The following is a 14,348-nucleotide window of genomic DNA, read 5'->3' as shown; positions in this document are numbered from 1 at the left end:
CCACTGCTATTCACTCAGACTGCCTGTCTGAGTGCAAGGCGGGGGACAATGTCATGGCAAGGTTTTTTACTATTACTGGGTTTTCAATAGTTCGGTGATGCTCCATTCGTGTGAGGCAGCTATATTTAACTTTAGCACAGCTAGGCTAATTTTACTTCCACTTTCAATTTGCCGTATAAACCGTGTTTAACCAACACAAAGAAGGTCAAAAGTTCAAAATATTTTAAGCTTGTTAGTATTGACCAATTGACAAAAATCTAATCTAACAGAAGATACACCTGCTGGCTGGCATGAATCCAATTTCCAAACTGCAAAGGTGTATATTTTATGACTTTCTGGAAAGCCCATGGGAGCTTGACTATCCCACCAAGCACTGATGGGCATTTTTCCTAACTGCATGGTACTTTTCATCCCTGCATTAAGTAGGGAGACCAGTTTTATTGGAAATGCTCAGGCCTCATGACACTTCATGTATGATTTCAACTTTACGTTGTGACATGGATGTTAACTTATGCCCATTTCCTGCCACTACTTGTCAACATGGGACCTTGATAGCAGGTCTGGCCTTTTCCTTCTCAAGCCTTTTCTGGTAAAGTGCTGACTGCCCTCAACTTTCACAGGTTGCAGGGATGGTGAGGGATTTTCCAGCTACACAAGACTGGGCTCCCTGGACCAACTTCACTGTCAAGAACCATGATATATATCTTAAGAAGCAATTTATCATCCTCCCAGCTAAAGTCTTACTGATGGTATTTAAATACAACTGAGATAGAAGAGCATACAACACAAAATCTGATGCCTTTTGCAGTAGAGGAGAAATCTGAAATCGTTGCTTGAAAAATTTTAAGGGGAAGAAAAGAAGAGCAGAAGCAAAGCTATTACCCTCAGTACTAACAAAGCTATTATACTTTCCTTTCAAGTTTAGACCGTCTCTATAGTAGCATTTGTTTGCTCACAGACTTCTGTACAAGGATAAAGTAAATAATCCTTGGTCTCCTGTGCGCTGGTCTCATCAGAAGCTTTGAGAGCAACTACCTTTTTGCTTTTTGCTTCCTACTTGATGCTCTTCAAAAATGTAGTGGAAAAGCTGTGCTGTGTTTTGATAGTATAATGACCTCCACTGCACAGCCAAGAGCAACACTGAGATCACATGCAGTTGCAAGTGTCACAAGACAAGTCACCTTTCAATCAGCAGGCCACTGCTGGTAGTAGCTTCACAAAAGCCAAGTTCAACTGAAAAAATACATTCTATTGTGGTATATTTAAGTTCAACTCCAGCCTTCTGGATCACTAGCAAAAAGGATCTGATTCTCCTGGGATTGTAGCACTGGCCTCCATACCTTTCACAAATCTTATCAGATTTTTAGTCAATACACTCTGACAGTAACTCCCTAAACATGAACAATTTTGCATTTTATACAGTAATGCCAAATACGTCTATGCAGCACAAGGCAAGGCACAAGACCTTAAATTTCAATGACGCATATAATATATACTCATATTTGCCAGAGTTAAGTTATCTGAGAACAGATATAAAAAAAAATCTAAGGCATCAGTGATAGTAAGCAGGGCAGCTTCAATTCTCCACACGCAAGCTGAGGGAAGGTTTGAAAGAAAAAAAAAAAAAATACATATATGTAATGCATTGGTGTCCACAAAGTGACTATACAGCAAGAATCACAATTGCACCAGCCATACACAGTTTTGTGCAATTGGAAGTTTTCTTTGCCCTCTTTTTAATTCACTGTCAGTGTATGCATGTGTCAAAATTCTGTATTTTAATAGTTTCTGACTGCTCTCCAGAATCTGTCAGTTCCCTCTAGAAAAGGGTAACATTCAGTTTATTAAGGATATCTATTTCTTTCAATTCCAAATCACTAATAAGAAAAGTAATGAGAGAAGCATATACAAGAGGATGTCTGCTGTGGAGAGCCACTACAGGAACAGCTAGCATTAATGAAAACAGAAGGATACAACTTGTCCATGAACATATGCTTAGTGGCTACTAAGCATATCCTATGTTTTCTTCATGGACACAGAAAGGGTAGAAATGAGGAAGTACCAGAGTAGAGTAAATGAACACAGGGTCCAAAATGAATGAAACTTTGGGAGCATATACACTTCACTAGGTCAACATCACTCGTGGTTTTGTAGAAGACTATGGCATGGTGTCATTGTAGCAGCATCTGCACCACTGCTGAAAACATCTGACCCAGACTGTTGTTGGTGCTGTTTTCCCTGCTGGGATCATTCCTGTTCACCTTCTCTCTATTGCATCTAGTGACAATAGAAAACTATCACTGTTTTTGCTCATCTGCATTCAAGCAGATCTCTCCAAGTTTGAGATATATCCTGGAATAGTTACAGATAACGCAAAAGATGAAGTGGCTAACCAAGATACCAGCTAGGCAAAGTGATGTGTGTAATAAATAGCTGCAAAGAACAGGGAAGGAACTAATGGAGGCTGTTAAGTCCGTGAGGACCCAAGCTGATAATGGGATCTAATACCAGCTTTCAATCCAAATAAAGACGTTACCTCAATGTCCTTTTCTTTTAAATTCTCTTCCTTCGGATTCACACCACTACACATCAGTGCTCTGGCTTATAAAAGTCAGTAAACTTCAGAAACAATCCTCATAACCAGGTTATTTACTTCATTCAAGAACTTGTCTTCTGCAGTTGTTTTCAGTTGCTGGATTTTAATTTTACACAGCATATGGTCTTTGATTAAAGTTCTGCCTATGTTACAAAGACAGATGCATGAGTAATTGCATACTTGGTCTACGCCACCATCTTTAGCAGAGCCTGACTGCACAACAAGTCTGCCCAAACTCCGCCCACACATCAGTCATTGTTGCTCATGCTTAATGTATTGTGATACAGCATCTTCGCAATGCTGGTTCTGCAAGGATTTAAACAAATGAGGATATGCCATGCAGTTGAGCACTAGCGATGCATAGAGAGAACACAGTAGGATATCCTCCCGCAAAGAGAGCTGGGTCATGGCACAGAATGACTGCAAGTCTTTGATGTGAGACCATTATTAGAAAGGCAAACTCAGTTCCAGGATATATCAGATCAAGTATCAGATCAAGCCAGACATAAGGAAGCATCCAAGTCACTGGGCAGGGCATAGCCAAGGGCTCATCTGGAATATCCCATATCCAATTCTGGTTGTGAATGATGTAAAACAGGTGCAGAGAAGGGTTGCCAGAATGAAAAAGGAAACAGACTTCCTATCTGAGAGACAGGAGTCCAAAAAGGGTCTGGTCTGCATAGCCTAGCAAATGTGAGCTGAGAGAAGATATAATTTCTCCCTTTAAATAAATCATAACAGATTAAATAATATGGAAAGATAACTAAAGTAATGGACAATACTGGCATGAGAACAAATTGGCCAGGACTATATTTAGTCTGCAAATTAGAAGACAAGCTCTAAGCATCAGAATAAGAAGGTTCTGAAACAGCCTTCAAGCCAGGGAAAAGCCTACCTGATTTTAAGATGCAATTTGTTCACCATTATGAGGGACACTTCCCTTCTAATGGAAGGGAACCAGTCTCAATACCCCAAGATTGTCCCTTCTCATCTGGAATTCCCTTGAAGAAGGTGGCTTAGCCAACTTGTTTCCACAGGGACAGCTGCAGGGCCTATCTACACAGCCAAGCAAGTGCTTGGGCCTACTTATACTGAAATATTCCAGCTTTCAACTATATTCCCACCTAAGTGCCTTACAATCAGTTATTAGTAACGCAATGAGGAAGGGGCATAGCGTTCAGAGCAAGGCAGAAAGATTACAACCACTATGATGAACTGTCCTACAAACAGGGGCTAAAATTCCACCAAATCAGAACTGTGAACGGTACTTTCACCTTTCTAATCCAAAGGAGCCAGGAACAGTATAATCATCACCAAGTTACAGCACAGTAGCCCCTAGAACAGTTTACAGGTTTTTCAAAACATGTGAGGCAGAAAGAAACTGACCAAACCTCAGAATGAAGGTGAAATCATAAAACTACTCATAAAGCTACTTATTTTATCCCTCTTGTAGCTGGATATTTGGCTCAAAAAAAAAGAAAAAAGAAAGAAAAAGACTATGTCCTATGCCTTTTTCTAAAAAAAAAATCACCATTTTTAGAGCTAGGGCCAATTTCCTTCTACCAAAATCTGATTTGGATTTGATGCAATCTCACCAGTAAAATTTCCTTGCCGTTTCTGAAGTCAGTTCACTGCACACTGAATTCAAAACAGCTATGAATCGTGCACCACAAATACCATTCTGAAAATGTCATAACTAAGTAATACATGGCAAAGGTCTGTGATGCAGGGATCATATGCAAAGCCTGGTTATAAAATCCAGAATAGCTACAGATGTTTGTGTTAGTGAAGAACTGATATAAAATGCTAAGGCCTTCTTTACTGATTCTGTTTTTTATGCCTTCTATTTTACAGCTGAGTAAGAAGGTGAAAAGACAACATCTGATTAAATGCACGAGCACCAACTCACAAAAAAAGTCTTGAATGACTTAGTAATCCAAATAAATGGCTTTCATTTTCATTTTTCCAATTCTGTAGCCCTTATCTAGAATTTATGCTGGCAAACCTTATACTGACCTCATTTTGAGCCCAAGTGTCCCTCAGAATTTTATGTTGCAATGACAGATGCCTCAAACTAAACACAAAACCTGTCAGAATTTCCAACAGGGGAGACAATGTTCACTACACATGCCATAGAAAGAGCATAATATGAGCTACTACTCAACTGCTTCCTAAGTGGAAGAAGCAGGAGCTCCCCTTACTCTCTGTTCAACTTTGAAGAGGCCAGCAACCCAATACGGCTAGAAGGAAACAAATCCTTAGTTAAGAGAAGTGCAGTGACTGTGCCCGTACGAAAAACACTAGGGAAGATTAAAAAAAAGTCTCTGCCTTCCATCTCTGCTTGTGAACTCGCATATACAAAGCCAGGCACAGCCTGGCATTTAAAGAGCCGATTCTGGGGCCTGCAGCTGGAGATGAGAATTTCATTCCTGACCACAGGCATCCTAAATTCCTATTAATGGGATTAGCCTTAAATTCTTCTAAAGAGACATCCTTTCCCTCCTTCTTGCCCTCCTCCCACCTCCTTTTTCACACAACCAACTCCCGGCTAGCCAGATGGTAGTTCAAGCTTTTCCATCTGGTGAACTAAGCTCACACACAGGAAAAAGGGGGGCACACGATTAATACCTTCACAGAAGGTAGGGGCAGAACCAGGAGCTCAATTGTCTATAGCTGCTTGCCTATCTAGAAATGGACTGACAAAGACACAGAAGTCAGTGATGAAACCAATAATACAAATAAGGGAACACTTGCAAAGGTATTTGTAACATGCTTCTCAAATTTGCTTCTATATTCCTTAGACATATTCCTTCAACAAAGCATGCTGATTTATAGCATATATATGATATCTGTTATATTTTCATAGTTAAAACAAAGAGAAGTCACACTGTAAGTAATGCAGTAATTTCAAAAGCTAATTCACTTAGATATTAGGCTCCAGAGATTCAAGCTAGAGACAGCTGAGAAGGTGACAAAATAGGAAGGGAAAATGTGCACACACAAAAATGTATCTTTTTTTGGTTGTTGTTGAAATTTCAGATGGCTTCAGAGTTGGAATCCATCTCAGAATTCCACAGATTACCAAAGGAGGGTAGTAATCAACTGTTCTGCGAGAAAGACAAACATGATGCAATCATTACATTTCTGAGAGAAATCAGTAAGCCAACTTCCAGGCTCTCAGGCTGGGCTTTGTACATACCTGCAGCTTTCTTTTCTTCCTCGAGAGGCTTCCTGTCCAATCACTGATGCGCCTCATTCGGTTTTTTAATGTATCCTTCTTGGATGCATCCTCACTGAGGGGCTTAGACTTTCTGCATGGGAGTGTGTAGGAGGAGTAATGTGCAGGACTTCCATGCTCTACTCTGGAGGGAACATCAATGTCTGAGGCAAATGACACACAGTTGCTTAAGCTGCCATGAGTGTCAATATATTCATCAGACAGCCTGATCCCAGGTGGAGGGGTGCTTTCCAAATTTGTATCCTTATACAGATCTCGGAGTGAAGAAAGAGATGAACTTTGGTTGAATGACTTCTTGTTGTCGCTTGCTGGGAAACTGGCATGAATGCTCGTATCTGGAGTGCTCCTGGTCAAATATGGACCATCCAGCTCATTGATATCCCCAGCATTTCCCCAGAGAGAGTCATACCATGAAGACTCAGAGCTTAGGGAGCTTCCTTTACTAGATCGAAGTCTCGAGTCAGTAGATGACAGACGATGACTGGAAGAACAGTCCGCGCTGGAGTTCCTCCTGACGTCAAGCAGGTTATTCGATTTAGATTCTAAAGTTGGTGAATACCTCAACAACTGGACTGGTCCACTGGACTTCTCTGTAGGTACTTTGTTGTTGCTACTGTTGTGGAATTCAACCCTCAAGCAGCCATCCAGCTTCCCCAGTGTTTTAATGAGGACTTTTGGACTCCTCCTGTCCTCTGATGGCAAGGTTGATGCAAGACTCTCATTCTTTCCATAGCAATTTAAAATGTGTCCACTGCATTCTCGAGAGGCAACGTGATTACTTGCAGCTTGAAGGCCAATATAGTGGAAACCATTCTCAGGCAAAAATGCTGCATTATTTCCTTGGCAGTAGTCCCCTGAGGCATTTGTCCTGTGTTTGGCATGGGCATTGCTTTTAGGGACCTTCAGCACAGTGTCACTGAGTCTAGATGAATAAGGCTGACTACTCTTGAAGTGGGAAAGGCAGCTTCTGGCAAGGGACCTTGATTTATAGTTTGAGCCACTACTGGTATGTCCCCATCCATGCAAGGAGCAAGACTTCTCATCTTTAGCATGAATGCTGCGAATTTTTAGAGAGCAAGGCTTCTGCTTGGCACCAGCTGTAGCAGCAGCATGATTTTTTGATCCCTGAAGACTGTATTGGCTTTCTGAATTCCCCATTTTCCACTAAATTAAGAGGAGTTTCATTAGAAACAATGGCCAGAAGACAAACAGCTAAAAGTAAAAGACCATTTTTACTCTCTATGCAGGAAAGTGCCTTTTTAAAAACGATACGAAACAATCGCTTCAAAAAAATCCATTAAATAACCATTTACAACATTAAGTTCATAATAGAAATTATTTTAGGGGCAGGCTAGGAAAACCTATTCTTTGTATGTTTCATTACCCCTCTGTTGTAAAGCTGGAATCTTATCCCATTGAAATCATGTCAACACCTTTCTCCACCCACACCCTTGGCAACATCCTTTTCTTATAACTTATAAAATCTCTGGCTCCCAAGAACAATGGCATAATGAAAGGGAGACAGCAGGATAATCATTACTTAGATGTAAAGTGAACTGTACTTTCAGAAAAATCCCTTCTGCCAGGAGACATGCAAACTGCAGTTTCAGCTTGACTGGCTTCTGTGCAATAAAATGTTGCCTCAACAAACTGTTCAGCAAACCCCAACTTCATGTTTAAATGGAGTTAACCCAGGAGGAAAAAAAAAAAAAAAACAGGAAAAAAATACCCCCAAACAGAAAAGGACTTGGTTAGCAAACAGTATCATCTTCCATTACAGCACAAAACCGCATTATATTCATTCAGCATGGAGCAGTTCGACAGTTCACTTAGTAACAGGAAACTGCACACATTGAAGTAGTCAAATTGCCAGAACAAGACCACCGAAGGTTTTTGCCCTGCACAAGTGTACTGTCCTTTTTGTTACTTGGAGTCAATCTCCACTGGTTGCAATTTACAGAAACAAAAGTAAAGGAAGTTTTTAAACTATAAAATCATCAAAGTATATTTTCAATTGGTACTGTGCTTCTTTGCATGTCATCTCTTATACCATCAGTCTTAGGAGAATTCTCCATAGCCTCATTAAAATTTTGGTAAAATCAAGTCATTGTGAAGAAAGAATCTTACCTCTTCAGAGTTTACATATATTTTAACATCCTTTCCTTCAGCCCTTATCCCTTTCAGATGAAAGGCATAGTATAAAACAAGAGCATACCTGTAGGATCACTGTTAAACGTGGGCACAGCTATTAGTTAGCATGCTTTGCATTGTCTTCGCGGCCAGCCACTACACTTCCAAAAATGTGATGGAGTTGCATGCAGCCTTTCTAGAAAACACCAAAAAAGACACAAAAGGGCTCTCTGTCAAATAAAATGCATATGCTTAACTTCAACTATGAGCATAATCAATACAAAAAGAAAAACAAACAAAATCCACAAATGGAGAAAAGAGAAATATTTAAGAAGATTCTTAGACTTTAGACATGTATTTTTATAAACGCACTTTAACAACTTGCATTGAGTTAATACAACCAAGCCCCTGTTTGGGGAAGTGTTTTATTTTCTAATTCTGTCCTTTTCCCTTCTTATTGACAAATTAGGACAAACTGAGCAGCCTCTGTTTTGCTTCAGGAACATCAATAATAGATCACTGTATTATGCAATGATCCATTACAGTTTGGGCCAAGCTGATCAGAGCAAACTTTTTCAGTATCTGTTTATCCTTGTCCTGCCTGAATTCCGACTACGACTCCTGCAGCGAAAGGCCTCTGGGTAATTCACTCCACCAACTAACCAGCAACTTCTCTCTTTACTTTTGTTCTGATTTTAAGTTAGTCTGCCAGCAAAACAACAAAAAGGCAGCACCAAGCACTGCACACACCAGAAGGTAACAAGACACAAGTTCTTCCCGACCATCTGAATATATCAGTCGTTCACTCAGCACACAAAGGCTGCAACTCAGAACAAAAGGACAGAATCTGAATTTCACAGAATACACCAGCAGCTTAGTGACTGAAACACTCAGCAGCAGTAGTACACCACTTTAGGCTCAATTTTGGAATATAGATTTTTAACTAGAAACCATTTTAATAGATACACTAGCTCCAAAAACATTTTTTTCTGCATAAACTCAGTGGATACTGTTCACAATTTTCAATTGAATAACTATTTCACTTGCACACACAGTTTTGCTCTTTTTGACTCACTTTGTGGCTCTTTACTTCATTAAGAACCTTGAAGATATTTAAAGAAGTTCACTGGTTAGCTAGGTATTTTGCTAACCTTACAGAAAAAACAAAGTTAAAGGTTGCAAACTAGCATTAAAAGTAATCTTGACAGGGAACTGGGAAAAAGGTCTGCAAATAAATGCCTTAGAAGAAGTATATCCTTTCGGATCATGCTAGAGATGTTACAGACCTATAAACGCAAATTCATAGCTGTTATCACAAGACATTTGACAGGAACAGACAGACCACAGAAATTTCAGCTTACCCTCAGAAAAAGATCTGCTTAACTTGTTTCTTCTTTCTAACTATTAGGAAGGTTGGTATTCAGGACTCCCTTGCCTTGTAGGTTTGATTTGTCTGTGCTGCTAAGAACATCCATTTATGTAAAGCAGTTTTAATAACATCCTATGCAACATGAATTGAACAAATGGGATTTTAGATTCAAGATAAAACTAAAACTATGGGTAAATAAAAGATGACATGCAAACTTCAAAGTTCAAAGTTGCTGAACAAATGCGAACCTTCAGCAAAATTGCCTTCCTCAACCTAGCAGGTGCAGATCACACACAAGTATGACTCGGAATTCTTCATCTGGGAGCAAAAACTACATTCAACAAGGGGGCTTTGAGGGGCTTATTTCTATTCATAAGGGAACACTGAACCCAATTTGTCTAAAGAAACAGGCAAAAAGACCATCTGGTCTCCATAGTGATTGTGCAATGGTTAGGTAATCCTTTTAACAGAGTGGGTAGTGAGCAACCTGCTGTCATGAACCTCTGAAGATAGACATTCAGTTCTTCAAGGCTCAAGCTACTGCTACAACTTCCATTGTACATGTCCGATCTGGTACACAGATCACATAATGGGTGAATGAATAAATTTATCTGAGGGTACAATATCTGCAAAATAGCATCTCAGTCTGTGTAGGAATCAGTTGGCAGTACAACACAACAGTCAATAAATTCCATAGAAATCGCCACAAGGGATTTTTCTCAGCATCCCAGCCGTTCAGAAAGCTATGGTAGGCTAAACATCCATACACACTGTAATAACCAATAACGACATCTGCAAGACTGCACAAAGACCGCCACTCAGAAAAATCAGCAGTAGTGCCTCTCTCTCACGTCATGCTTGTGTGGAGCAATTTGCTGCCTGATAATGACAACAGGGGTGAGTGGAGTGAATCGGCTTGTTCTCAAAGGCAGCATGACACCAGGGTGCAGAGAAGCTTTAGGAAAAGCTCAGGCTACTCTCATTCTGAAAACTCATACCGTTTACGCTATTTTAGTTGTGGAAGCACTGGAAATTACAGTGCAGGGGACTTCAGCTTCCCCTATATTTCTCACAGCAACCTATTACCACAGAAGACAACATGCTTTTCTCTGTTACCATGCAGAGGTAGAGGGATGAATACTTCTTGTGAGCAAAACCAGTTTCTATGAATATTTTCTGCAATTATAATCAGTATATTTAGAAAGCAGCTCGCTATGCCTGAAGATGACTATTAAGAGTTTATTTGCTTTCAATTATACCCACATTCCCTAAAAAAGAAGTTTTTAATCTTCACCCTGGTTCCCCTTGACACATTTAAAAAACACAGCTATGCAAACATACTAATCCGGGAACCCCACCATCACCACCACACCCAATAATTAACGCAAATCATAACCCCAGAGCTAAAAACGTATTTCCCCACCTTTATGCTCCTCCACATAAAGTTTTCCTAGTCTTTTTTGGCTCAGAAAAACAAACATGCACACTCAGGAGCCATTCCAGAGAATAGTCTGCCATCTATATTTCCTCATTAATACCACAGTAGTTAGACAATACCACAGTAGTTAGACTGTTTTAAAAATGCTAGAGGGGAAAATGCTGTTCTTAATCTTAAGGTGAGAGCACATGCAGTAATGTTCTGCAACTTTAAGGATGCTTTCCTTGCCAATCTTAACCTCTCAAAATAGAGGTTTATGAAGCTTGACCTGAAAACTATATTACAATCAAAACTAAACTATAACAGTAATGTTCTGGTATTAGGTTTGCTTATGAGATACAGCAAGAATTTTTTATATTATGAATTAGTGGCAAGTTTGAGTCAAAGGTGACAAGGCTCCTGTCTTGAACTCATCCGCTACAGTGGGAAGATACACCAAACTGTTGATTTAGCTACTACCCCTATCTGCCTTCAGTACAGTGACACCAACTAAGCTGAGACTTTCTAAAACTAAAGTTCAAGACGCTTCTCTCTGTTCAGTTGTACAGAGTTAAACTGCAAACTCCAAACTCACAGGAGGTGAGCACAAAAACATAAGTAGACTGAATACTCTGCAACCAAAGTCAGTATCAGTCAGTGGCCATAAATCAAACACAGAAAGACAAGAGATTGCAGTGGGGCATCGTCCTATGGTACCTCAGCAGATTTCTGTTGACTGGGACTGACAATCTCAGCGTCCCTGATGTTGTAAGAGTTCACCTAAGGTAAGTTTTAGCCTGAATCAAGAAGACACCACATGAGATGTGAATCCATGCACCAAAGCTACTACTCTGCTGTATTTTGATACCTTTCTTCCTTTGGATGGCTGCTGACAACGAACCTTCGCTGGTGGGTGTATACAAGTGATCTATAAATCATTTAATACCTGCTGAAGCTTCACTGAAAATCTACTGATGGTGTCAGGGAAGGTGAGGCTAACTGTACTAACCATCAATGCAAAAAAGATAAAAGCAACAACAAAGAAAATAACAATGTGGATTGGCCTGGATGAGAGTAACATTATCCCATCAAATTAGTACCATTGAGCGAGGACTCATTAAGAAGTGCAGAACGTCATGAGAGATTTTAGGGTTATCAGGAACATAAACAGAATAACTGTTTATGAATAGCATAAGTGCTTAAATTAAAAACCTCTCCTATCTTAACAGAAAAAGGCTTTTAAAAGATCAACAGTAAGAGAAAACAACAGAAAGTAACACCCTTCACCCTTTCAGTTCATTGCAACAGCTATCAGGACGCAGTTTCAGCTTTTTAAAGAAGCCTTTTGTTGAGGAAAGGATAAAACATTATGCAGGAAAGAAACAAGCTGAGTATTTTGTTGCTAGTCACAGCTTAAGCAACATCCATGTGTACACAACTTCTTAGATTTTTTTCATCTCTGTGGAGTTGTGCAGGGTTGGTACAGCACTGAATGACTATTATTTACAATAGCGTGGCAGCTTTTGAGATGGACATTGGACCCAATCTTCTAGTACCTGCCACCGTGCACAGTCATTTCCAGCCACGTGAAGTACCAGTGTCTTCATGAGCATGGCTGGTCTGAGTGCACGCTGAATAGGTGCACCACAGCAAATTGTCATTGAGATTAGTGGAGGTGGGGTAATGGACAATCTGAAAGTATTTCACGGCAAATAAAAATGAAACAGAAAACCCCCCTCCTTTACATGAAGCGACCAACTTGTTATTTTCTTTTAGTGCACAATTCTAGCTAGAAATACTTCAGGCTTTGACATAGACCAACAACTTCATTTTTTTCTACATCAGGAAAAACTTTTTTTAATTGGCTGAGCAATTCCTGTTTTTCCTCTTTCAGTTCAAACTACTTTTACATTCTCTTCTGCCTAATAGTTAAAACACCACCCCCATTTTAAATGGCTTCTAAAGTCTTAGAAACTATACATAGCTGTCTCCCAGGTACTATTCTTTTCATGAGTTTTGCAAGGAATCAATGTGCTCTGTGAATTCTTACAGGGATACAGAATTACAGGTTTACAGTTTAAATTAACTTCTTAATCCACTTTGGTTTTTAATATGACAATAATACAGAATGCTGAAATGTGAACCTGCCCTCACTTTCTCACATGGCTGCATATGGACGGATATTAATGAGGGAGGGATGTTAGTGCAACACTGTAGCGGGATTAAATATGGAGTTTCTTACTGGAAACAATTTACTGTATTTTTTAGAACTATGCACTTTGGTCACATGCTTCCACAAATCAGAAGCAGATTTTTTATTCCTGCAATCCCAATCACATTCCTATTACAAAAATATACCATAATAATTGTACCGTGGTATTCTTGGCAAGGATATTTTGCATTATATACCACTGTATTCAAAGAATGAATAACCAAAACACCACAAGTATGTCTAAAAAAAAATTGAATTATTTTGCCTTAAAAATCCAATTAGAAGCCAGAATTTCTAATTCACTCACTAGTCTCTTTAGAGTTATATCCTACTGTACTGGGAACTGTTTGGTAGCTCACAGATTAAATTAAAAAAAAATAGTTTTTCTCATTAAACATATGTAGTCATTATGACGCAGACATTTTTTTCTATGCTGTTAAATACATTGCACATAGATTTCTAATTTCACATTTTGAGCAAGAGGGGGATAATCTCCTTTTCTGGTTCCTTCTATTAAAATAGCATTTATCCCAACGGGTCTACATTATGGATATAGTACATCAGAATAACATATCCCATACCTGGGACCTGATTTCTTCTTTTACTCAACCATTCTTTTGAATCCAAGGCATTGGCAGTTTAATTAAATTATGCTTTATAGCTTTCAAGTTAGAGCAATATGGAAGGTTGAGTCAAGCCTGAAGATCCTTATCCTATTACACTAGTGCTGATACAATCTAAATCTCTGGAGACTTATTTTTCTTTGGCAGGAAGAACAAATTTCACCATTTGTAAATGTTATTGAATTTATACACAATGGCTAAAGTGCACATCCATTTAAATGAAAGCCATTAAGCTGGTTAAAAAAAATCAGGAATGCCAGCTCACATCTTGGCTTAATGCAGTAGCTGTAGTAGTTAAGGAGTTGATATGTCGGGGTCTATTTCCTGGCCCTGAAGGGGAAATTAACTCAGTGATCTCAAAGGTCTTTTTCGTCTCCACCTACTCTGGTTGTAAGCATATTGACAGGCTCTGGTACACATTAACACAGTGTCTTCAAGGGATTTCAAGGTCTCGGGAAGGGAGTGGTGCTGCACCTGGCTGGAGCTGGGATGCACCACGCAGATGTGCCCCAGCACCAGCACCAGCACCAGCCCCACAGCCCACGCGCGGACGAGAGGCTGCCTTGTGCCATGGAGCAACGCTGCAGAGACCCAGCTCAAGGCCTACCTTTTCTGCAGACTTTCTGCTTGAGCTTAGGCAGATCACTGAAGAAATCTCTGCCTCAGTCCTCCTTAACAGAAGGTGAGGCTGGGGCTTTCAGATCAAGCAGGGATTCTCGAAATCCCAACTGGGAACATCTGTCCGTCTTCTCTTGTCTCTTCA

General features: G+C 39.7%; 1 protein-coding gene across 1 annotated transcript in view; it reads right to left on the bottom strand.

Moving 5' to 3' along the window:
* The window catches only part of TIAM2 (TIAM Rac1 associated GEF 2), a 94,092-nt gene extending 85,953 nt beyond the window's left edge, over nt 1-8,139 (bottom strand). Inside the window, exons 1-2 of the mRNA XM_067293594.1 lie at nt 8,050-8,139; nt 5,796-6,998 (exon numbers count right to left, since the gene is read on the bottom strand). Of these exons, the coding sequence (XP_067149695.1) occupies nt 5,796-6,992 (1,197 nt within the window). The 5' untranslated portion in view covers nt 6,993-6,998; nt 8,050-8,139. The remainder of the gene's footprint in view (nt 1-5,795; nt 6,999-8,049) is intronic.
* Nucleotides 8,140-14,348: the final 6,209 nt, after the last annotated feature.

Source organism: Apteryx mantelli, chromosome 3 (assembly GCF_036417845.1).
Source record: "Apteryx mantelli isolate bAptMan1 chromosome 3, bAptMan1.hap1, whole genome shotgun sequence".
Lineage (NCBI taxonomy): Eukaryota > Metazoa > Chordata > Aves > Apterygiformes > Apterygidae > Apteryx > Apteryx mantelli.
This window is presented reverse-complemented; position numbering and strand designations above follow the sequence as displayed.